Source organism: Carcharhinus amblyrhynchos, chromosome 3 (assembly GCF_965287045.1).
Source record: "Carcharhinus amblyrhynchos chromosome 3, sCarAmb.v2.hapA, whole genome shotgun sequence".
NCBI classification, from domain to species: domain Eukaryota; kingdom Metazoa; phylum Chordata; class Chondrichthyes; order Carcharhiniformes; family Carcharhinidae; genus Carcharhinus; species Carcharhinus amblyrhynchos.
The window spans coordinates 2,372,267-2,397,802 of record NC_137326.1 but is presented as its reverse complement, the minus strand read 5'-3'; the positions used below and the strand labels follow the sequence as shown (position 1 = coordinate 2,397,802).

At 49.8% G+C, this 25,536-nt stretch overlaps 1 protein-coding gene across 1 annotated transcript; it reads right to left on the bottom strand.

Moving 5' to 3' along the window:
* Nucleotides 1-1,113: 1,113 nt before the first annotated feature.
* On the bottom strand, nucleotides 1,114-25,536 carry cfap100 (cilia and flagella associated protein 100). Its single transcript, XM_080186563.1, has 13 exons — nucleotides 25,447-25,536; nucleotides 25,109-25,304; nucleotides 23,653-23,720; nucleotides 19,956-20,119; nucleotides 16,013-16,093; nucleotides 14,196-14,389; nucleotides 10,662-10,746; nucleotides 9,195-9,249; nucleotides 7,343-7,494; nucleotides 4,217-4,352; nucleotides 3,101-3,303; nucleotides 1,774-1,867; nucleotides 1,114-1,517 (listed from the first exon to the last, which is right to left on the bottom strand). The coding sequence occupies exons 1-13, from the start codon at nucleotides 25,534-25,536 to the stop codon at nucleotides 1,401-1,403; spliced, it is 1,635 nt and encodes a 544-aa protein (XP_080042689.1). The 3' UTR covers nucleotides 1,114-1,400.

The window sequence follows — 25,536 nt, the reverse complement described above, 5'->3', positions numbered from 1 at the left end:
GATTGGAATGTGAGTCTTTACAGCTAATCAAGCCTTCAAGGTGCAGACAATGTGAGTGGAGAGAGCGTTAACACTACTCACATTGACTACCTTTAAGACTTGATTACCTGTAAAGACTCGCATTCCTATCACTATTCTGTAAATTGAGTTTGTGTCTTTATATGCCCTGTTTGTGAATAGAACTCCCACTTGGCTGATGAAGGGGCAGCACTCCGAAAGCTACTGTCATTTGCTACTAAATAAACCTGTTGGACTTTAACCTGGTGTTGTGAGACTTCTTACTGTGGTCTGCCACTAAGACAATTTTGGATCCAAATTGCCCTGGATTCCAGGATTCTTCTTGATCAGTCTTCCATGTGGGATCTTATCAAAAACTTTACTGAAGTCCATGTCGACTATATCAACTACACTGCCCTAATTTACACACCTAATCACCACATTGGAAAACTCAAATTTGTTAGATAATCTCCAGACAAAGACATGCTGACCATCCTTGATTAATCCTTGCTTCTCTAAGTTGAGCATTCTGTCCCTCAATTTTTTTCAATTTATTTCCCTATCAGTGGTGGGTTATTGGCCTGATTTTATTTTATTACACTCAGTGCAGAGGGAGACAGGCAGGGAAGGGTAGGAGGATCTCCCCCAGGAGGTCCAGACAATCGAGCAGGTTGTCCTAACTGTGTGCCTCACGGCTGGGGAGGGGACTGGCAGTGTCCACTAGTGAGTTCCCACACATCAGTGACTGGTGGCTGCATCAACAACACCCAGGAACAGTACTTTGGTTTAAAGTTTCCTTCGTTTTGTTAAGGGGATTGCCACCCTGTTTAATGTGTTTACTAATCATCTGTTGTATTTAAAAGTGTATAAAATCTCAGTGACATCACAGAATGGGAACTGGGATCAATGGTTGTTGGCAAATTGATTGTGTTACAGTGATGTCTGTGCCCATCCAAACCTGTCGCCAGTGGAACAATGTCAGGAGTTGGTGTCTGTTAGACGAGTTTCACAGCAGGTTACTGCCGTTGAGCTGGTAATCTGGTCTTGTTCTGTTGTCTTAACCTGTTTTGAAATGAATGTTCTCTGTCTTGACTCCTCAGCACAAACTCCGATCGCTTCGGGACAGCAAATCATCATATTTATTTCAAATAATTCATTATCTGTGAATACAAATTACACTGCAATATAAACAAGACAACTCAAACTGCTCCAAATTGTTTGGGATGGACATGGACACAGTTTCCTGCTGGGCTGGGTTAGTCTGGAAGGAAACAAGTCACTGATAACTGCTTGAAATAAACAATTGTAATTGGCCTTGGCCAAGAGTGCAATTCAGCAACGGGAGCAGAACATTTTAACATCACAATATCTACCTGCGTTTCACTCCTTCACACATTGTACATTTAATAACTAAAATAATACTCTGCCTCCTCCTTCTCCTTGTCGGTGGTGATTTGGTTTTTCTTCTCCAGCTCCTTCATTAAAGGCGGTTTTGATCGATACACAAGCCTCCTCACGGTCTGTGAAGATGAGCAGAAATCAGTGTCAGAGTTCCCAAAGACTCGCACCGGCACTCGCTGCCCATGGTCTGCAGAGATATCTCTATCTCTCAGTTTGAAGATCTGGGTTCAAACTGGAGCACAAATGCTTGGATGCCACTCCCAGTGCCAACAGGATTGGAAGGGCCACCTTCCTTGATGCTGTGTTAAAGGGGGAGCAAGGATTGAGATGAGCTGAGTACAGTTTAGTGTGGGGGGCTGTGACTGTGAGCCATACCTTTTTCTGGTGCTCTGCCTGTGATCTGAGAATCGCTCGGTGCATTCGCTCCTCCTGATGAAGCTTCTCTGCCATTAGTCGCTCCTCCCTTACCCTGTGGAACAAGAGGCAGTGTTAAAGAGATCAGGAACTCCAGGGTATTTTACGAAGTTAGCTCAGACCCCCAACTGTTTGTGATTTTGGCGTTCGGGTGAGCATGAGGTCTTTTGCTCCAGACGTGAGTCTCTTGACCCACGAAGAAGCTTTCAGAGACAGGAGGGTGTGGCTGTGAGTGAGGCGGGTTGAGGGATTCGGGAAGTAGGGTTGAAGGAGCCTCAGTCCATGGACTTGTCCAACAGGTTCAAGATTCTTGCTCCTTGTGTGGGCAGGAATGGGTACTGCAGGGAGGATGAGCAAACTGACCACAGCACCATGGTGCAGGGAGCTGTTCAAGTGGGGGGGAGAGAAAAGAAATGTAGTGGTAATTGGGGATAGTATAGTTAGGGGCATTGACACTGTTCTCTGACCAGGATCGAGAGTCCCGAAGGTTGTGTTGCCTGCTTGGTGCTCAGGTTTGGGATATCTCATCTGGGCTGCAGAGGAACTTGGAGTGGGAGGGTAAAGATCCAAGTTGTTGTGGTCCACGTAGGTACCAATGACATCGGTAGAACAGGAACAAAGATTCTGCTAAGGCAGTATGAACAGCTGGGAGCAAAATTAAAAAGCAAAACTAAAAAGATAATAATCTCTGGATTACGACCTGAGCCACAAGCTAATTGGCACAGGGTCAATAAGATTAAGCAGATAAATGCATGGCTCAAAGATTGATGTGGGAGGAATGGGTTTGAATCCATGGGACATTGGCACCAGTTCTGGGGAAGAGGGGACCTGTTCCAACAGAACAGGCTTCATCTGAATCGTGCTGGGACCAGAGGCCGCGAATCATATAACCAGGGCTGTAGATAAGGCTTTAAACTAAATAGTGGGGGGGGAGGGTTCAATTGTCAGAGGAATTAGAAAATCAAAGTTAAAGGAGAGGGTAGAAGTGCAGGTTAATGATGAGGACTTTCAGATAGTTAAACTCTGGGCACTGCAGGTCCTTTCTGTTCAATCACAGAGAACAAACCTTTCATCCCAGGGATCAGCAAATGAGCCATCACTGAACCTTCGCTAAGGCAAGTAGATCCTCCCTTTGATTGTCTCGATATGGAGACAATCTCTTTGCTGTGTCTGTATCCTCCTCACAACTTACATTCCCACATAACTTTCTAAGTTTCCTGCTAACAGTTGGGTGTTTTACCAGGTGGTTTGTATATTATCAAGTACAATCGGAGCCAACCGTCTCTACCTCAATCTTCTCTCCTTCTCTTTGATCCTTTGGGCTAATTCCACCTTCTCCCGAGGAAGTTTCTCGAGACTCTCAAACAGATCTTCCAGGTAGTTCTCGATACTGGTCAGCATCTGTAACGTGCTCATGTTGGCCTCATTCTCACCGACACAGGCTCGGTAAACTTCTCCCACCCTCTGGTCGAGAGACTCCAGCATTTTATCCTGGGAGGGAAATAAACTGTAAGGGTCAAGAATGTAACAGACAAACAGGAGAAAAATAGACAAACCCCCAAGTCTGCTCTGACATTGAGTGAGAATGAAGGGTGGGATTCTCCAGCCTTGTCCACCACGCCACTGCTGCCGGCGAGGATGAAGAATTTGGCGTTCACCGCAGCAGGATCGGAGAATCCCAGCCAGCGGCATGATTGGAGAATTCCAGCCCAGACTAATTTTCTCCCTCTATCCCACCTTCCTGCCCTATCGCCCATCATTCCTTTAGTGTCCAGTAATTTATCAATCTCGGTTTTGGATATCCTCGTCAACTGAGCATCACAATCCTCGACATACAGAATTTCACACATTCACAATCCCCAGTGATGACACTTCTCCTGATCCCCTTCCTTGTTGCTGACCCCTTAGTCTGAGACTAAGGGTAATAGTGGAACTGTGATAATAAGAGCATAAGAAATAGGAGCAGGAGTAGGCCATCCAGCCCCTCGAGCCTGCCCCGCCATTCAATAAGATCATGGCTGATCTGTCGCGGCTCAGTTCCACATATCGTTAACAAGTCAGGATGGTGGGTGACTGGGGAGGGGACTTGCAGGGAGTGGTCTTTCCAGGTTTCTCCTTCCTTTGTCCATCTAGATGATGGAGATTGTGGGTGTGGAAGGTGCTGTCTGAGGCAGCCCGAGTTGCTGCAGTCGCTGTGTGCCGGTGACAGAGTGAGTGTTGAAGGGGGTGGATGTGGCGCCACTCCGGCTTTGTCCTGGACGGTGTCGAGCTCCTCGAGTGCCCCCCGTCCAGGCGAGTGGGGAGTACCCCAGCAGGTTTAAGATGATGGGACGGGATGGGGGTTTAAGGTAGGGGATAGCCCGATAACGTTACCCTGGAAAGCTGACGGGGAAGCAGCTGATACCTGGTCCTCGATGGTACTCTGGCTGAATGAGAACATTTTAGCTTTGAGCTCGAGCTCAGCAGCCTGACTCTCCTCCCTGGCGACAGCTTCGTTCAGTATGTTCAGCTGCTGCTTTAAGAAGTCGGTCTCACAGTTCCTGTCAAACACAACGGGTGAAAACACCGGTCACACCCCCACCATAAAATAATAGAATTAATTCCCCAAATAAACTCCCGGCAGATCCTGTGCCTGCTGTGGGACCAGGAAGATTCACATCTCCTCCGCCTTCTCATTTCAGACATTGAATAAATGGCACCAGAACAGGCCACTTGGCCTGTCCAGTCTATGCTCCACTCCAGCGTTCTCCCGCCCTTCCTCAGGGAGGTTTACAGAATGGAAACAGGCCCTTCGGCCCAACTTGTCCATGCCACCCCTTTTTTTAAAATCTCAATTGCCCGCATTTGCCCCATATCCCTCTCTACCCATCGTACCCATCTAACTGTCTAAATGCTTTTTAAAAGATAAAATTGAACCCACCTCGATTACCACCTCTGGCAGCTTGTTCCAGACACTCACCCCACCCTCTGTGTGAAAAACATTGCCCCTCTGGACCCTTTGGTTTCTCTCCCCTCTCACCTTAAACCTGTGCCCTCTAGTTTTAGACTCCCCTACCTTTGGGGAGGTTATCTGGCTGATTTATCTCTCATCTTAACCCTCTATTCCCTTCTCCCCTGTGTCTTTATGTAGCTTCCAATACTGGCTTCAACCACTGCCTGTGAGAGTGAGTTCCACATTCCCACCACTCACTGGGTAAAGAAATCGCTCCTGAATTCCCCATTGGATTTCTTGGTGATTATCCGATATTGATGACCTTCCCTACAGGAGGAAACATTCTCTCCAGTCTATCAAAACCTTTCAGAATGTCACAAACTTCACCCCTCAGCCTTCTCTACAAGAAAGGAGACCCGGCCAGTCAATCTTTTCCTGGTTTGTAAACCCACCCGTTTCTGATAACACACCTGTAAATGTTCTCTGGATCCTGGCCAGTGCCTTTGTATCTGGTTTATAATATGGTGACCAGCACACACTGTACTCTGGACTAATCAGAGGTTGGATACAGGTTTAGCATTGCTTCCATCCCCTTCGATTCTATTCAAAGAACAAAGAACAACACAGCACGGGAACCAGGCCCTTCGGCCCAACGAGCCCACGCCGCCATTTTAACATTGTGAGTCCCCTCTCCACCCATGACCCTTGTCTACGTTTATGGCACTCCACACTGGAAACCAGATTGAGGGGAGACTAATTTAGGGACAATTTGTTACACCAATCAGCCTAAGAGCACATCTTTGGGGTGTGGGAGGAAACCGGAGCACCCGGAGAAAACCCACGCAAGCACGGGGAGAATGTGCAAACTCCCACAGACACCGGCCCAAATCCATGTGTCTGCACAGCAAACAGTGATAGTCACTGAGCTGTCATCTTGCCCAGCATCTGCTCCAGTTTAAGCGTACACTAACGACATGAAGTACTAGGCAACTCTCGAAACAACCAAGAGCAGCCCTCGTACGACCCATCGCGTGTATGCCCCTCGTTGGACAACAAGGCGGACCTAAGCACCTGTTGGGTTAAAAGAGAAAAACATCAATAACATGCACATCTTATGCAAACATTCAAGGGAATCCCCAGAAGCTCAAAAGTAATACAAGTGAGCCAGAAAATATGTTGGAAGGTCCATAGGAATCAATTGATTCCCAGGAACATCCCAAGGCTCCTGATCCTTACTTATTCCTCCTAGAAAGCAAACCCGGAGCTCGGTTAGTTTATTTATGGCCTTGCTAACCTCTGGGGTAGCGATTGGTGTCATTGCTCTCCGGGATCCTTCTGTTCCTCAACCCCCGTCCACCTCAACCCCCGCCCTGCCCCAGACTCTCACTTTCCCAGTAATAAATGACCATCTTATTCTTCCAGTCAAACCGTGCCATTTAGTGCAATTTCAACCTTTATCCATGTGGAACTTTGTTAGTTTATTTGGGAATTCTGCAAATATATTGATTTATTGTTGTCACGTGTGTTGGGTTACAGTGAAAAGTATTGTTTCCTGCACACTATACAGACAAACATACCGTTCATAGAGAAGGAAAGGAGAGGGTGCAGAATGTAGTGTTACAGTCATAGCGAGGGTACAGAGAAAGATCAGCTTAATGCGAGGTAGGTTCATTCAAAAGTCTGACAGCAGCAGGGAAGAAGCTGTTCTTGCACCAAAATTTCTTTGTGTCCTTTTGTGATTTGCTGCAATCTCTCTCAGTATTGACTATCCTCCCAGTTTGGTGTCACCCTCAGACCTTGAGATTGTGTTTTTGATTCCAGATGTAAATTAGGAAGAGCAGAGATCCCAGCAGTGATCCTTGTGGACATCACTTCCCATCTCCTGTCACTCTGAACAGCAGCCCTCTGCTCTGCCTCTGTGTTTCTCTGTCTGAACCACCCTGCCACGCGGCCCCCCCCCAGCTGCACAACCTCCAACCTTATTCACTCGTCTGTCACGATGCACTTTACCAAAGACCTTTGGAAAATCCTGTAATGTTACACTTACTGCATTATCAGTGTCTACTCTCTGAGAGTCTGGTCAAGCAACTTTTCTCTTTTGGAATCCATGCTGAGTAATTTTGGTTGTAAATCTGGTGAGGACCCGCCCCCTTTAGGTTTAAGAACAAATTTCCAGAAAACTCCTCAAATTTGCTAACTTCCGGACCCAAGCAGTTTTGTATCTTCCTGTTTGTCCAGTTCAGGTTCTGAATAGAAGCACTCTGTTTTAGCACCATATCTCTCCTGTCTCCGTGGTTACGGTTCTGCTATTTGAACCTCGCCTTTGCTCCCTCACTGTCACTGGGTCAACATCCTAACAGCACAGTGGGTGTACCTACACCACAGGGACTGTAGTGACCACCACCCTTCTCAAGGGTGGTTAGGGATGAGGGTCTATTACTGACCTAGTCAGGGACCCCACATCAAACTGGCCTTGACAAGAATCTCCCATCCAATCAGTTAGAGATCTCCAGACAATTCACACCAAAGTCTTGCACTATTTTTTGGTTCCTCCAACAGGGACCGAGTGTCTGACGTACACCAACGGACTGAACTCACATCTTATGCTCTGCAGTGGCCATGGCCTGTTTAATTTCCTCCACAGCCTCCTCAGTCTCCTGCGAGTTCAGGATCAGCGACAAGTTCTGTTCCTCCAGCTCCGTGTAGATATCTAGGAGCTGCTTGGGGTCGGTGAAGTAAAGTTCCTGATCCTGCGGAACATCAAACACAACACGGAATACAACCTCACCGAGTCAAAGGCAGCAACTGAACAAGACAGTGTTTCTCCACAGGACAAAGCCAAAGCTGAGACCCAGACACAAACCTGCTGGGGACAGACAGCAGCTCAGGCAGAAATAAACCGTCACTGTTCCTGCTCAAAAACCTGCCATCAAATCAAAATCCTGGAACTCCCTCCCTAACAGCACTGTGGGTGTACCTACACCACACCAATCGCAGTGATTTGAGAGGCAGCTCCCCACCACCTTCCCACCGAGATGGGGGTAGTTCTGATGAAAGATAATCAACCTGAAACATTAACTGTGTTTCTCCTACTGCAGGTGCTCTCTCTCTGACCCTCCCTCTCTCCCTCCCTCTTTCTGTTCGCCTCCCCTCTCCCTGTCCTCTCTCTATCTGTTCCTTCAACTCCTCTCTCTCTCTCTGTCGTCCCTCCCTCCCTCCCCCTTCCCTCTCTGTCCCTTCTCTCTCTCTCTCTTCCTTCCCTCGCTCTTTCTCTCTGTTCCCCCCCTCTTTGTCCCCTCTCTCTCTCTCTCTCCGCCATCCCCCTCTCTCTTTCTCTCCCCCTTTGCCGTCCTTCTCTCTCCCTCTGTTTCCCCCCCTCTCTCTCTGTCCCCCCCTCTTGTGTGTGTCTCTCTCTCTGTCCTGGTCCTGTTTGTCTGTAGTTACTGGAATCGGTGACTATGGGACTGTCAACAATCACACTGGCACAGAAACAGGCCATTCAGCCCATCCATTGCTGGAAGACGACCCAGTGAACCCTCCCCACGTTTTGCCTTGTCTATCGGTCTGGACATTTATCCCTTTCTGCCTCACAGACTTTTCTACTTGCTCCTTAACTACACCCGAGTTCCTGGTGGTCGGAGTTTTGGTGACAAGAGAGACACAGACTGAAGACACTTTGTAAAAGAGCCAGGGGCGAGACGAATGGTTACGGCCCAGGAGGCGGCCACTCGGCCCATCGTGGCTGTGTCAGCTCTCTGCAAGGACCATTGACCTAATCCCATTCCTGCGCCGGTTGCCCCGTGACCCTGCACCTCTTTCCCCAACAGATTATGATCCAGTTCTCTTTTGAAAGCAAAGATTGAAGCTTCCTCCACCTCCCAGTCAGGCAGCACAATCCAGACCCGAACCATCGCCGTGAGCGAACGTTTCTCCTCAGGAACAATCATTTCTTTGGCCAGTGAAGAAAATCGCTTCAAGGACCAAGTGGTGGTGATCGGGAGCGGGGGGACCGGAGCCGTGTGCTGGGCCACGGGGAGAGAGCAGCAGACTGGGAGTAACTGGACATCTCTTTGAGAGAGCTAGCACCGGCGCAATGGGCCGAACGGCCTCCTTCTGTACGAACTGAGATCAGCCTCATTCTTTAGGGAACGAATCGAATCGTCAGCCTGAATCGCTGCCGCCAATCACAGAACAGCTGAGAAGATTGGCACAGCTAACGTCCAATCAGATGCAACGACTGACTGACTCGTGGGCCAATCAGACAGGCAGATCGCTGGGAGTTCGGAGCCGCTAACAGAGAACAAAGAACAAAGAACAGGAAACAGGCCCTTCGGCCCCACAAGCCCGCGCCACCATTCTAACATTCAGCGAGTGCCCTCTTCCACCCGTGATCTTTGTCTACGCCGATTGGACTCCAAAAACGAGTGTGGGAGGCATCCGTGTCACAAACCTCGTCACTGTCAGACCATTCCACTTCATATCTTGATTGAGGGATAGCAGAACTCCTTCAGAGGAAACAGGACAGAAACGGTCAACAAAGAAGCCACCAGAATCTGCAAAGGTCCCACCTCCCCCTCCATTCCCCTCAGCAAACTCCAACAAACACCCATTCATCCCTCCGAATTCCTCACCTTTAACATCCGCACCCACTCTGTCCCCACAGAGTTCCTGCCTCATCAACCTGAGCTCTCCAACCCAGAATCCAGCCTACAATCAACAGCAGGCACCGCTGCTGCATCGCTGCGGTCCCCCCAGGCAGTGCTGCATTGCTGCGGTTCCCCCAGGCAGTGCTGCATTGCTGCGGTTCCCCCCAGGCAGTGCTGCATCGCTGCGGTTCCCCCCAGGCAGTGCTGCATTGCTGCGGTTCCCCCAGGCAGTGCTGCATTGCTGCAGCTTTTATTCTCCTCGTTTCTCACTCTGATACAAATCCTTACAGTTTTTTGTTACCCATATTTGAAATATTCTGCTGTGTACACTACCCCACTCCCTTCCCCACCCGCACGGATGCCGCATTGATCCCGAGGGATTCTCACTGCTCATCCCAGCCACACCCTTCACCCCTTTGCCTCCTGCCCACCAGCCCAAGCTCCCCGCTCCCCGCTCTCCACTCCCCACTCCCCGCTCTCCGCTCCCCGCTCTCCACTCCCCAGTCTCTAGTCTCCAGTCTCTTTCCTCTTTGTAAAATTTGGCTGAAATCAGACAGCAACATCTCAGCTTGTGTTCACCAGATTCATTTTGGGGATGGAAGGGTTCGCGGGTTCGGAGAGGTTAAACAGTTTGGGTTTGTACTCACTGGAGCCTGGAAGGATGAGAGGGGGATCGGATCGAGGGATCAGGTTAAAAGGGATTGATAAAGTAAACGTGGACCAAACGTTTCCTGTTACGGGGCAATCTCGAACGAGAGGTCACAGGTATAGGCTGAGAGGTGATAGATTTAAAACTGAGGTGAGGGTGGGGGGGGCTATTTCTCGCAGCGTGGGTGGGTGGGGGGGATGAATGTGTGAAACTCACTGCCCCCCCATAGCGCGGTGGAATCTGAATCATTGAATAGTTTCAGGAAGGAGATAGACAGATTTCTAATAAAAAAGGGATATGGGGAACAGATTGGGGGGTGGGGGTGGGGGGGGTGTGGGGGGGTGGAGTGGGGGTAGGGGGTTGGGGGGGGTTGGGGGGTGTGGGGGGGGTTGGGGGGGTGGGGGGGTTGGGTGGGGGGGTGTGGGGGGGGTGGGGGGTGTGGGGGGGTGGGGTGGGTGTGGGGGGGGGGGTGGGGGGGTTGGTGGGGGTGGTGGGGGATCAGCCACGATCTGATTGAATGGTGCCGCAGGCTGGAAGGGCTGGGTTTGCCGAGTCCTGCTCCCGGTTCCCGGGTTCCCGCGTCTCCCTCCCTCAACGCTATCAATTCAGAAAAGAGACTCACATTCTCCGGTCGGCGACAGACCTTCCTCCCACCTTTAATGTTCGAGCTTCCTGAGTGGACTGGACGCTGGCCTTGCTGGCATTCCCTGGGGGGGTGGGGGACACAAAGTGGAAAATACATTGAAAACTCACCCTAGAGAATTCAATCGGTACGACACAGGGTGACCATTCAGCCCAACAAACACCAATAAATGCTCCCTGTCCCTCACTATCTTGGTTCAAAGGCAGCTTAGGCCAGAGACCGTTTCCCACAGCTTACGTCCGGTTATTTGACTGCGGAAGCCATCACAGTTGGTCATTGAGTTCGGCAGCTCACAAACGGAGGCCGGACCTCCGAATAACCGAGCTCCCTCAGTCCTGCTGGCCTCCAATCCCCTCCCGGCTGCCCTCGGCCTCGCCTGGATCCTGGAGGTGAGAGATTTGCAGGATGCCAGAACGGAATCCAAACCCGGCAATTTGAAAATCGGAATTTAGTTGAGGTAAATCTGGAACTTCAAAACAAAAAGCAAAACCGTAAAAGTGGGCGGGAAGCCCTCAGCGGACTGACGGACCGGTGCCTCTGTCCGAAAGGATCGCCTGCTCTCTGTCCCTGGTCAGCCCTGGAATAGACCCCGGTCTCGGATCGGCCAATCAATAATTATCCGAAGCGCCTGTGTGAGACGGTGAGCTGTGCCGATCAGAATCGGATCACCACCAACTTCACAATGGAGAATGCCGGAATTACCAACCGTGGAAAAACAGAATTCCTGCAGGTGCAGGAGGCGGCCATTCAGCCCATCGAGTCTGCACTGACCACAAACTCCTCCAGACCCTATCCCCTTAATCCCAGCGAGTCCCCCTGGACACTAAGGGGCAATTTCAGCAATGGCCAATCCACCTAACCCGCACATCTTTGGACTGTGGGAGGAAACCGGAGTACCCGGAGGAAACCCACGCAGACACGAGGAGAATGTGTAAACTCCGCACAGACAGCGACCCGAGGCTGGGAATCGAACCCAGGACACTGGTGTTGTGAAGTAGCAGCGCTAACCCACTGACCTGCTGTGCTGCCCCTAATTGGTTTAAAAAAGCATTAACTCCTTCATTGTTTATCATTTACGTACTCATTAATAAATTGCAAAATTCTGTCATAAGGAGCTAAAAACCTCAAACTCAGAATGAAAAGCGCTGACACTGGGGTTGTCCCCACATAGAAACCTCTTCACAGACAATTAATCCATTCCCTCGATCTTATCCATCTTATTCCAAACACTGCTGCTCACTTTCCTTTTCATTCTATAGCCTGAATTGCTGTGAAGCTTCCCGGAAACATTTTTATTACCTCAGGAAACAGTGTTCCAGCCCATCGACTGCACTGCTCTGTGGCTCGAGTATATCAGCTTTTCCACAGCAAATCACACTCAGAACTCCGTCAGAACATTGCAGATTCCGGAACATTCCACAGATCCGTAATCCAGATTCACACTCCCAATGTAGCACTGAGGGAGTGCCGCACTGTCGGAGGGTCAGTGCTGAGGGAGTGCCGCACTGTCAGAGGGTCAGTACTGAGGGAGTGCCGCACTGTCGGAGGGTCAGTGCTGAGGGAGTGCCGCACTGTCAGAGGGTCAGTGCTGAGGGAGTGCCGCACTGTCAGAGGGTCAGTGCTGAGGGAGTGCCGCACTGTCAGAGGGTCAGTACTGAGGGAGTGCCGCACTGTCAGAGGGTCAGTGCTGAGGGAGTGCCGCACTGTCAGAGGGTCAGTGCTGAGGGAGTGCCGCACTGTCAGAGGGTCAGTACTGAGGGAGTGCCGCACTGTCAGAGGGTCAGTGCTGAGGGAGTGCCGCACTGTCGGAGGGTCAGTGCTGAGGGAGTGCCGCACTGTCAGAGGGTCAGTACTGAGGGAGTGCCGCACTGTCAGAGGGTCAGTGCTGAGGGAGTGCCGCACTGTCGGAGGGTCAGTGCTGAGGGAGTGCCGCACTGTCAGAGGGTCAGTACTGAGGGAGTGCCGCACTGTCAGAGGGTCAGTACTGAGGGAGTGCCGCACTGTCAGAGGGTCAGTGCTGAGGGAGTGCCGCACTGTCAGAGGGTCAGTACTGAGGGAGTGCCGCACTGTCAGAGGGTCAGTACTGAGGGAGTGCCGCACTGTCGGAGGGTCAGTGCTGAGGGAGTGCCGCACTGTCAGAGGGTCAGTACTGAGGGAGTGCCGCACTGTCGGAGGGTCAGTGCTGAGGGAGTGCCGCACTGTCGGAGGGTCAGTGCTGAGGGAGTGCCGCACTGTCAGAGGGTCAGTGCTGAGGGAGTGCCGCACTGTCAGAGGGTCAGTGCTGAGGGAGTGCCGCACTGTCAGAGGGTCAGTACTGAGGGAGTGCCACACTGTCAGAGGGTCAGTGCTGAGGGAGTGCCGCACTGTCAGAGGGTCAGTGCTGAGGGAGTGCCGCACTGTCAGAGGGTCAGTACTGAGGGAGTGCCGCACTGTCAGAGGGTCAGTGCTGAGGGAGTGCCGCACTGTCAGAGGGTCAGTGCTGAGGGAGTGCCGCACTGTCAGAGGGTCAGTACTGAGGGAGTGCCGCACTGTCAGAGGGTCAGTGCTGAGGGAGTGCCGCACTGTCAGAGGGTCAGTGCTGAGGGAGTGCCGCACTGTCAGAGGGTCAGTACTGAGGGAGTGCCGCACTGTCAGAGGGTCAGTGCTGAGGGAGTGCCGCACTGTCAGAGGGTCAGTGCTGAGGGAGTGCCGCACTGTCAGAGGGTCAGTACTGAGGGAGTGCCGCACTGTCAGAGGGTCAGTGCTGAGGGAGTGCCGCACTGTCAGAGGGTCAGTACTGAGGGAGTGCCGCACTGTCAGAGGGTCAGTGCTGAGGGAGTGCCGCACTGTCAGAGGGTCAGTACTGAGGGAGTGCTGCACTGTCAGAGGGTCAGTGCTGAGGGAGTGCCGCACTGTCAGAGGGTCAGTGCTGAGGGAGTGCCGCACTGTCAGAGGGTCAGTGCTGAGGGAGTGCCGCACTGTCAGAGGGTCAGTGCTGAGGGAGTGCCGCACTGTCAGAGGGTCAGTGCTGAGGGAGCGCCTCACGTGGCTGAAATTACAGCAGAAATACGCACCAATAACTCTGGAGGGTGACCCTCTGTTTTTCCTACTGTAGATGACACTCTGGGTGGGATTCTCCGGATGTGTCAACCAAAGACCCTGGAAAATTCTAGCTGAAGTCAATAGACCCCTGCATGCCACCACCCACCCCCCCCCCCTACCCGATCACCCTACCCCCCCACCCGATCCCCCTACCCCCCCCACCCCCCGCTACGGTTCCTGTGGCGGGGGTGGGGGGGTGGGGGGTGGTGGGAAAGCTCCACCCTTTGATAGATGTGGGAAAGTTGTGCTCCATTCCTCCTTATCCACCCTCCCTCTTAACATCTTTTAAAAAAACTCTAAACAGGGGATTTTCACAGTGACTTCATTGCAGTGTTAATGTGAGCCTGCACATGACACTAATAAATAAACTTTAAACTCATCAACACAAATCACTGTGATAAACGTGGGAGAGTTTTGGTGCTGAGTACTCACTGCGTAACATGGTGGAAGTGGGGGGTGATCTCGAGGCAGTTTCCTCAGGCTTCTCTAACGTGGGGCTCTCTGGCATCTTCATGTCCTTCTTTTTCCTCTCCCTCTCCTCTTTCCATTCCTTGGGGGAGAGTTTGATGAGGAAATCCCTGTAAATCTGGTAATCCTTCAGAGTCTCTTCAAACTTGACAATATCACTGGCAAATCAGAAGAATAAACAAAATCAATAGCTGCGTTCTGATTGGGACCAGCGCCTCTCTGTTAGAAGATGCTGGGAACAGCTAGGTTCATCTCAGCCGAACATGAGGACCATGTGGCAAAGCCCAGTCGACCCCTGACCTCATCGCCCCGACCCCTGACCTCATCGCCCCGACCCCGGTATCTCTCAGGAGCCACTGCCTTGTGAACTTGAAGCCCACATCCATGACTTTTACCCCAACTCTCTAACCCTAAGATTGACCTGGGGAAACTCTCCCTCCGATTATCTTCAGCTGAGGCACAACGGAAATCAAGAACTAAAAGCCTCGCTCCCACCCCACACTCTCCTCAGTAAGTGCTCAGGTCTGACAAGGGGAGAACATTTGCTCTCTGCCTTTTACTTAAATAGGATGCAGGACTGGGCGGAGAAGTGGCAGATGGACTTCAACTCGGATAAATGTGTAGTTGTCCATTTTGGCAGGACCAATGGGATGAACGAGTACACTATCAAGGGCAGGAGTCTGAGTAGTGTTGAAGAGCAGAAGGATCTTGGGGTCCGGGTCCACAGGACTCTTAAATCGGCCTCGCAGGTGGAGGATGTGGTCAAGAAGGCGTATGGTGTACTGGCCTTCATTAATCGAGGGATTGAGTTTAGGAGTCGGGAGGTAATGCTGCAACTTTATAAGACCCTTGTCAGGCCTCATTTGGAGTACTGTGCGCAGTTCTGGTTGCCTCACTATAGGAAAGATGTAGAAGCTATTGAAAGGGTACAGAGGAGATTTACAAGGATGTTGCCTGGATTGGGAGGCATGCCTTATGAAGTTAGGTTGAGGGAACTGGGTCTCTTTTCCCTGGAGAGACGAAGGTTGAGAGGTGACCTGATAGAGGTTTATAAAATGTTGAGAGGAATAGATAGGGTGGATTCTCAGAGGCTATTTCCCCGGGTTGAAATGGTCGCTACGAGAGGACACAGATTGAAGGTGCGGGGAGGAAAGTACAGAAGTGATGTTAGGGGTAAGTTTTTCACTCAGAGGGTGGTGAGTGAATGGAATCGGCTGCCGTCAGTGGTGGTGGAGGCGAACTCGCTGGGGTCTTTTAAAAGACTTCTGGATGAGTATATGGGGTTTAATGGGATTGGGGGTTGTAGATAGGTCTATAGATTGGTAGGTGTTGATGTGATCGGCGCAACTCGTGGGCCGAAGGGCCTGTTTGTGCTGTAGTGTTCTATGTTCTGTGTTTACGAAACTTGCTGCAAATGATCAGCAGTGTGTTTCTGGACATCTTCCAGCTGAAATTTCAGAAACTAACCAATTTTACAGCACAGGAGGAGGCCATTTGGCCCATCATGGTCTCTGCTTTCTGAAAGAGGTTCCCATTACCCCGTGACCAGGGCAAATTTTTTTTCCAGGTATTCTTGAGCTAGTTATTATTGAACCTGATCCCAATATCCTTTCAGGCAGCATGTTCCAGATCGTAACAACTCGCTGGCTAACTATCCTTTTCCTCCTTCCCTCCTCGAGGATTTATAATCTTAAATCTGCTTGCCTCTGCCTCCCTGCATTCCCTCTTAGCCAGTGGAAACAGTTTCTCCCCATTATATTTCAAACCTTTCATGATCTCACTTTTTTATTGCCATCATCTGTGTTGTCACTTTCTTTATCTCAGCCACTTTATCCAGTTTCAGTTTTGTCTCTCGCTCGGCCCTGGGAACGGAAATTCAATCGGCTCAAAGTGGGCAGCAAAGAGATTTCAGTCAAGAACAGAGAACGCTGGAAAATCTCAGCAGGGCTCGTAGGGACTGAGTTTTAATTCTGGCTCCTCATCAGAACAAACTCGGGATGTTAATTCTTTCTCTCCCTACAGAAGCAGCGCGGTGGCACAGTGGTGAGCGCTGCTGCTCCACAGCATCAAGGGCCCAGGTTCAATTCCCGGCTGGGGTCACTGTCTGTGCGGAACCTGCACATTCTCCCCGTGTCTGCGTGGGTTTCCTCCAGGTGCTCCGGTTTCCGCCCACAGTCTGAAAGACGTGCTGGTTAGGGTGCATTGACCCAAACAGGTGCTGGAGTGTGGTGACTCAGGGATTTCCACAGCAACTTCATTGCAGTGTTAATGTAAGCCTTACTTGTGACACTAATAAATAAACTTTATTTTACTTTAAGCTTCCAGAGCGGCTGAGATTTTCCAACATTCTCTGCGCCTGTTTCAAATTCCACAGTATTTTTTAATTCAAAATATCAGTCACATTCCTCAGGATATGTTACAAGTTGCTTTCACATTATACTTTCTAAATGTAGAATATTCCAGAGAACGGGGAAGGAAGTTTCAAAACATGAGTTCAGTTTTTTATTAAATAATAAAAAACCAGGATTCCAGAAAAGTGACCATGAAGGTGTGTAATCAGCGTCCAAACCCTAATTCCCCTCATGTCTGTTATGGGAGGAAACTGGCCTTTCTGGGTCTGGGCTTATATATGACTCCAGTGTCCACACCAGTGTGGCTAACTCTACACTGAATGGACAGTGACTTCCAAAGTTATATCAAAAACTGCTCCCAATTCAAGAAGACAGCTCACCGCCCCCCCAGGAGAACGAGAGAGGGGCATACATTTTTTAAAATATTAAAAAATTCATCTGTGGGCCATGGGTGTCGTTGTCTGGGCCAGCGTTTATTGTCCATCCCCACTTGCCTGAGGGCAGTTGACAGTCAATCACATCGCTATGACTCTGGAGTCACATGTAGGCCAGACCAGGTAAGGACAGCAGATTTCCTTCCCTAAAGGGACGTTAGTGAACCAGATGGGTTTTTCCGACAATGGGTCATCAGTAGATTCTTAATTCCAGGTTATTTTATTGAATTCAAATTCCACCGTCTGCCGTGACGGGATTCGAACCCGGGTCCCCCAGAACATTAGCTGAGATTATTTTGCCTCGGCAAAGCAGCCGGCATAATCAAAGACCCCACGCACCCTGGACATTCACCTTCTTCCATTGGGAAAAAGGTACAAAAGTCTGAGGTCCCGTACCGACCGACTCAAGAACAGCTTCTTCCCTGCTGCTGTCAGACTTTTGAACGGACCTACCTCACATTAAGCTGATCTTTCCCTACACCCTCGCTGTGACTGTAACACTACATTCTGCACTTTCCTTCTTTATGAACAGTATGCTTTGTCAGTTTAGCGAGCAAGAAACAACACTCTTCACTGTACGTTATCAAACGGACTGAGGCAATTATCGAGCGAAGCCATTGAGGCACAGAAAGAGATCAGAGGCCTGGTGAAAGACAGAAGCTTAAGGAGAATCATAATGATGGAGAGAGGGCTGGAGAGGTTTAGTGAGGGAATTCCAGAGCCTAGAGTCCGGGCAGCTGAAGGCACGGCTGCCAATGGTGGAACGATGGGAATTGGGGGATACTCAAGAGGCCAGAATTGGAGGAATGCAGGGATCTCAGAGCGATGAGAGGCCGGAGGGGATTACAGAGATAGCAATTGGTGGGACTATCATTTACCCTCTTGTCCATTTGCCAGTTATCTTTATTTGACTGAGCTTTATTTGAAATTAAATTTCTACTTAATCTTCCCTGTTCCAAGTTTAACAATCCCAGCTCCTCTCCAAAACATGGAATACATGGGCAGGAAAAGATCTGGGCTCCAGCAATCTCTCCCCATAAACCACAATGGCTGAACATTGCGATGGGACATCCCCCAGGCCCAGACCTCAGTCCAGGCCCGCCCTCTTCCCTCAGCCCACTCCCCTCCTCCCCCCAGCTATGCAATGTCCCGGTAGACACACAACCACACACTATCTGTGATAAAATCCCGAGAAATTTTTCTCCAACCCCTCAGCCAATAAAAACCGGTTCTAAAGATGCATTAAAAGCACTTGTTTTGTAGAATGACGTTCTCCTTCGGGGTGACATCATTTCTCACCAAACCAGGAACCAGTTCAGCTTCTCCGTAAAGATCTCACCATCTACACATTCCAGAGGCTCACGACTCTGGCAAGTGATTCATCGCTCGATACTCAGTCTGGTCCGGCACGGACCTGGTTTAAACTCCCTTCCTTGTTCCTTCCCAGTCTGTTAAACTGAAATAATAGATCCATTCTGGAGATAAAGTTCCTTCTGCACGGTTCACCTGCATCATCTCGTGTGGTCTTACCACCCTGCACAACGGGACAGATTAGACCTAGCAGCTTAAAACTGGACATCCATGAGGGCTGTGGGTTATTCGAGGATCACCAGGGAAAGAGTAGGGCCCATTAGGGACAATGGGGGTAATCAGTGGGTGAAGCCAGAGGACATTGGTAGAGTGTTGAATGAATACTTCACATCTGTCTCCAGCCAAGGGAATGAGGATGACAGTGTGGAATCAGGGAGAGAAACTGAGAGGTTCATAAACAAATTGAAATCGGGAAGGACAAGATATCGGAGCTGTTGGCAACCTTAAAAGTGGATAAATCTCCACGTCCAGATGAACTGTGCCCCAATCGAGGTGTACAAGATTATGAGGGGCACAGACAGAGTGGATAAGGAGGAGCTGTTCCCCTCAGTGGAAGGGTGAGTAACGAGGGGGACACAGGTTCAAGGTGAGGGGCAGGAGGTTTCGGGGGGATGTGAGGATAAGCTTTGTTACCCAGAGGGTGGTGAGGGTCTGGAATGCGCTGCCTGGGAGAGGGGGGCGGGATGCCTCACATCCTTTAAAAAGTATCTGGATGAGCACTCGGCACATCAGAACATTCAGGGCTGAGGGACAAGGGCTGGAAGGTGGGATTAGATGGGAGTTTGGGTGTTTCTGATGTGTCGGTGCGGTCTCGATGGGCTGAATGATTCTACAATTAGCAGCAGCGAGATTGTATTCAATCACAATCTGTCATCTCAGCGGCCAGCCATTCAGTCAGGAATATCAGGGGCAGCGCCAGGGAAAGCCACCAATGAGGTGCCAGCCTGGTAAAATACAGCTGCAGCCAGCGGTATTCCCACCGAGTCTCGGAACAATAATGGCTCCCACATTGTACCCGATTCAAAATCCTGAACCCCACCCCCCTCTTGGCCACCTCTCAGATTATTCAAAGATCCCTCAGCCTGTCCGAGGAGGTGAAGCTCTTTAAGCCAGGAATCCTTCTCTTCGCTCTCCTCTGAACCGTTACCAAGGTCACAACATCAACCAGCGAGTGAGGGGACCAAAACCAGACACCACGCAGCAGCTCCGAAAATACTGGAAAATCTCAGCAGGTCTGACAGCATCTACAGAGAGAGAGAGAACGGAGCCAATGTTTAGGGTCATCCAGAACATGACTCAGAACGTTGGCTCTATTCTCTCCACACAGATGCTGTCAGACCTGCTGAGATTTTCCAGCATTTTCAGTTTTTGTTTCCGATTCCAGCAGTGTCTGGAGTATTTTGCATTTACCATGCGCCCAGTTCCATTTGCAGCAACAAAGTGATACCTTCCGATTTCTAGGGAATATCCACATCAATAACAAACCCTGCAGCTGGAGCGATAGTTATCTCAAACTCATCATCAACCTTGCGTCTCTTGTCAGGTAATAGGAAAAGTTCAAATTTTACATGCGCATCGCTTCCACAGAATTCTTGTCGTTTTCCTTCAAGAACTCGTCAAACATGGCTGCATCTTCCTCCAGGTACTGCTCGGCCTTCTCCAGTTTCCTCTCCTCTGCTATAGCCACGTCATCAAGTTTCCTCATCTCATCCTTCTTCATGGTCAGTGAGTACTGGAACATAAGAATCACAAACCATTAGCAAAACATCAACTAAATGCAACCATCACCCACACACCCATTCCCAAACTTCCTTCCATCTCTTCCCGTTTTCCCATGAGGCCCTCAGCTCTCTCTCTCTGTCTCTATGAGTCAGGAGGTTGTGGGGTTTGGGACTGATCTCTGTGTTCCAGGCTGACAATCCCAGTGCTCACACTGAGGAGGTGCTGCAGTTTCAGAGGCACAGCACTGGAACAGACCAGAGACGATACACATCTCTTTAACCTGTGCTTAAAGCTCTTTCCACTCACATTGTCTGCACCTTTAAGAATTGTTTAGCTGTAAAGACTCAGATTCCAACCATTATGGGGGTGCAAGTGCATAAGTCCCTGAAGGTGTCGGTACAGGTGCAGAATGTGATGAGGAAAGCGTATGGTATGTTAGCCTTCATAGGAAGAGGTATAGAATATAAGAGTAGGAGTCTGATGTTGCAGTTGTATAGAACGTTGGTTAGGCCTCACTTGGAGTACTGCGTCCAGTTCTGGTCGCCGTACTACCGGAAGGATGTAGAGATCCTGGAGAGAGTGCAGAGGAGATTTACCAGGATGCTGCCTGGTATGGAAGGGCTGTCTTACGAGGAAAGATTGAACGAACTTGGCTGTTTTCCCTTGAGAGACGTCGGCTGAGGGGGGATCTAATAGAGGTTTATAAGATTATGAAGGGGATAGATAGAGTAAAAGGTGGTAAGCTTTTTCCGCTACAAGAAATGGATAGAACGAGGGGTCACGGGCTTAGGGTGAGGGGGGCTAGGTATAAGACAAATATTAGAGGGCAGTTTTTCACGCAAAGGGTAGTGGGGGTGTGGAATGCACTGCCGAGTAAGGTGGTGGAAGCAGGCACGCTAGGGTTGTTTAAGAGTCACTTAGACAGCCATATGAGCGGGCTACATATAGGGGGATATAGTAGGCCTTACTGAACATTGTAGGCTTGGGAATACGTTTTGCCTCAGGAATGTTAGTCTTTGCCTGTTTAATAATGAATGTTTTTGTCTCCACAGGCATTTAAGTCCAGCAAGGGGCATGCATGCGGCAGGTTGTAGTGGGCTGCTCTTGGATGTTGCTTCGGGAGTTGCCTATTGCTTCATGTCGTTAGTGTGCTTAAACTGGACCATCTCGAGGGCAACATGACAGCTCAGAGACTATCTCTGTTGCTGTGCGGACACATGGATTTGGGCCTGTGTCTGTGGGAGTTTGCACGTTCTCCCCGTGGTTGCGTGGGTTTCCTCCGGGTGCTCCGGTTTCCTCCCACATCCCCCAAAGATGTGCTTTTAGGCTGATTGATTGGGTACTAAAATTGTCCCTAAATTGGACCTCCCTGATCCTCGCACGTTAGGCGTAGACTAAAATCATGAATAGGTCACTGAGACAGTGGGACGGCGGCGCGGGCTCGTTGGGCCGAAGGGCCTGTTTCCCGTGCTGTGTTGTTCTTTGTTCTTTGTTCTATTATGCATGTAAATTGAGTTTGTGTCTTTGTGCTCTGTTTGTGATCAGAACTCCCAGCCACCTGACAAAGGGACAGGCTGTCCTGAAGCGATAACAAAAGGAAAGATAGAGCATGAAGCTAAACTAGTTCAAAATATAAAAAATGATACTAAAAGTTTTTACAAATATAAAAAGAAGAGGAGGCTGGCCAGAGTGAATGTTGGACCCTTGGAGGACAAGGTGGTGGGTAACGAGGACATGGCTGAGGCTTTAAATAAGTTTTTTGCCTCGGTCTTCACGGAGGAGGACACGAATAGTTTGCCTGATATTAAAGATAGAAGGATGGTAGGAGTTGAGGGTCTGAATGCGATTACTGTCACTAGAGAGGTAGTGCTTGATCGACTAGAGGGACTGAAGGTGGACAAGTCCCCAGGACCGATGGAATGCATCCCAGGGTTCTGAAGGAAATGGCAGAGGTGATAGTGGATGCCTTAGTGATTATTTACCAAACTTTACTGGATTCCGGGGAAGTGCCGGAAGATTGGAAAACGACTAATATTACACTGCTGTTTAAAAAAGGTAGCAGACAAAAGGCAGGGAATTATAGGCCGGTTAGTTTAATGTCTGTAGTTGGATAAATGCTAGAATCTGTCATCAAAGAAGAAATAGCGAGGCACCTAGAAAAGAATGGTTTGATAGAGCAGACGCAGCACGGATTCGTTAAGGGGAAGTCGTGTTTGATGAATTTATTGGATTTCTATGAGGATGTGACTAGTGCGGTAGACAGAGGGCAACCGGTGGATGTGGTGTTTTTAGATTTCCAAAAGGCGTTTGATAAGGTGCCTCATAAAAGGTTGCTACAGAAGGTTAGGGTGCACAGAGTTGGGGGTAAGGTGTTAGCGTGGATAGAGGATTGGTTGTCTAATAGGAAGCAGAGAGTTGGAATCAATGGGTGCTATTCTGATTGGTGGTTGGGGACTAGCGGAGTGCCGCAGGGATCGGTGCTGGGGCCTCAACTGTTTACCATTTATATAGATGATCTGGAGGAGGGGACTGAGTGTAGGGTGACGAAATTTACTGATGACACGAAGATGAGTGGAAAAGCAAATTGTGTGGAGGGTGTGGAAAGTCTGCAGAGAGATCTGGATAGGCTGAGTGAGTGGGTGAGGTCCTGGCAGATGGAGTATAATGTTAGCAAGGTGGCAGAAATAATAATAGGAGGGATTATTATTTAAAAGGCAAAAAGCTGCAGCATGCTACGGTGCAGAGGGACCTGGGGTCCTTGTGCACGAGTCGCAAAAACCCAGTCTGCAGGTGCAGCAGGTGATCAAGAAGGCGAATGGGATGCTGGCCTTTATAGCGAGGGGGATAGAATATAAAAGTAGGGAGGTCTTGCTGCAACTGTACAGGGTACTGGTGAGGCCGCAGCTGAAGTACTGTGTGCAGTTTTGGTCGCCGTACTTGCACAAGGATATTTTGGACTTGGAGGGAGTGCAGAGGAGGTTCACCAGGCTGATACCGGAGTTGAGGGGGTTGGACTATGAAGAGAGACTAAATAGACTGGGTCTGTACTCGTTGGAGTTTAGAAGGCTGAGGGGGGATCTTATAGAGACGTATAAGATAATGAAGGGGATGGATAGGGTAGAGGTAGAGAGATTCTTCCCGCTCAGAAAGGACAGTAGGACTAGAGGGCACAGCCTCAAGATAAGGGGGCAGCAGTTTAGAACGGAGTTGAGGAGGAACTTCTTCACTCAAAGGGTGGTGAATCTCTGGAATTCTCTGCCCGTTGAAGTGGTGGAGGCTGCCTCGCTAAATATTTTTAAGACGCGGGTTGATGGGTTTTTGATGAGAGGGGATTAAGGGTTATGGGGAGAAAGCGGGAAAGTGGAACTGAGCCACGACAGATCAGCCATGATCTTATTGAATGGCGGGGCAGGCTCGAAGGGCTGGATAGCCTACTCCTGCTCCTATTTCTTATGTTCTTAAAATATAAACATGCTCAAGGACAGAGCCTGAAGACTTCAAGGAAAAGAACTGTTGTGATTTCTATAATAACGAGAAAGTTACCTGCAGGATAAACATCTCTCGTTTCTTGCTGATATAATCATACAAGGTTTCTTTCTCGACATGGCGGTCTGCAATGAAATAAGATTATAAACTGAGCTGAACCATGAGAAAGGGAGAGACAGAGAGGAGAGAGAAACAGAGACACACACACACACACACACACACACACACACACACACACACACACACACACACACACACACACACACAGAGGAAAGGCAGTCAAGATAGAGAGAGAGGTGAAGAAGGATAGAAAGAGAGACAGTGAATTGGAGAAAGAGAGAGATGGAGAGACAGAGAGAGGTAGAGTGTGACAAAGAAAGAGTGAAAGAGAAACACTGAGATAAGGGAGAGAGAGAGCGAGAGGGAGAGAGGGCAATTAACACCTCATGTTCATTTCAACCATTTTTTCTGCACTTTGTAAATCCTGGGTTGCTTTGTTTAATTCAGTTCACAAAGAGGGGGCGATTCTCCAAAATAACATTAAGTGTTGAATTGGTGGGAAAACTGGTGTAATTCAGGGTTGTTTTATCAGTGGGAGTTCAGACTCGAATCTCCAACACTCTGTGCAAAGCAAAGGTCCAATCGTGAATATCATTAAAAGCTCGGGGGGGCGGGGCCAGAGTCTGGCAGTTCCAGAACTCTGCACATGCGCAGTGGCCCCGGTATCTCAGTCTGCATTTTGCTGACCAGCTCGATCGCTGGCCAGCCTGGGACCCCCACACTGCTGCCCCCCAGCCCTTGACCTGTCCTGGGAGTGTTCGATGTGGACAGTGGAGAGGGAGCTTTACTCTGTGTCTAACCCCATGCTGTCCCTGTCCTGGGAGTGTTTGATGGGGACAGTGGAGAGGGAGCTTTACTCTGTATCTAACCCCGTGCTGTACCTGTCCTGGGAGTGTTTGATGGGGACAGTGTAGAGGGAGCTTTACTCTGTATCTAACCCCGTGCTGTACCTGTCCTGGGAGTGTTTGATGGGGGGGACAGTGTAGAGGGAGCTTTACTCTGTATCTAACCCCGTGCTGTACCTGTCCTGGGAGTGTTTGATGGGGGGACAGTGTAGAGGGAGCTTTACTCTGTATCTAATCCCGTGCTGTACCTGTCCTGGAGTGTTTGATGGGGACAGTGTAGAGGGAGCTTTACTCTGTATCTAACCCCGTGCTGTACCTGTCCTGGGAGTGTTTGATGGGGGGACAGTGTAGAGTGAGCTTTACTCTGTATCTAACCCCGTGCTGTACCTGTCCTGGGTGTGTTTGATGGGGTCAGTGCAGTTTGAGCTTTACTCTGTATCTAACCCTGTGCTGTACCTGTCCTGGGAGTGTTTGATGGGGACAGTGTAGAGGGAGCTTTACTCTGTATCTAACCCCGTGCTGTACCTGTCCTGGGAGTGTTTGATGGGGGGACAGTGTAGGGGGAGCTTTACTCTGTATCTAATCCCATGCTGAGGATCTGGCCGTACCTCTTGTGACTTTGACCTTCCAGGATGGGTCACTTTTGAGAGTGGCGAGTTTTTTCACATTGGCTTGGTGTTGTGTCTCCTCGTCGTCCCCTGGTTCTTCCTCCTCCACGTTCTGCGCGCCGCCAAATTTGACACTAACTTGAGCTGCACCGATTCCCTTCTCGTGAATCTTGAGTTTCTTTTGTTCGTTTTGTTCCTGGGGGCAGGGAAAGGTGGGGGTGGGGGGGGGGGGTGACTGATTTTAATTCTGGATTGTGTAAGCCTGACACACAGAAGCATTGGAACAAATCACTCATTTCTAGATGTTGGTTTGAGCCAGTAAGGGTTAAAACATTTACCTTCTTCCTCTGCTCCCGCTCAATATCTCGAAGGAGAAAGATATCACAATCGCGGGGTATCTTGAAAGGATTGTGTTTGCGACTCTGCAT

Coding starts and splice junctions, on each gene's coding strand:
- cfap100 (XM_080186563.1), bottom strand. CDS start 25,536: ATGCAGAGTCGCAAACACAATCCTTTCAAGATACCCCGCGATTGTGAT. Junction 14,390..16,012: donor CAGATGATGGCAATAAAAAA/GTGAGATCATGA, acceptor CTGATTTGCCAG/TGATATTGTCAAGTTTGAAG. Junction 3,304..4,216: donor AGAGTACCATCGAGGACCAG/GTATCAGCTGCT, acceptor TTTCCCTCCCAG/GATAAAATGCTGGAGTCTCT.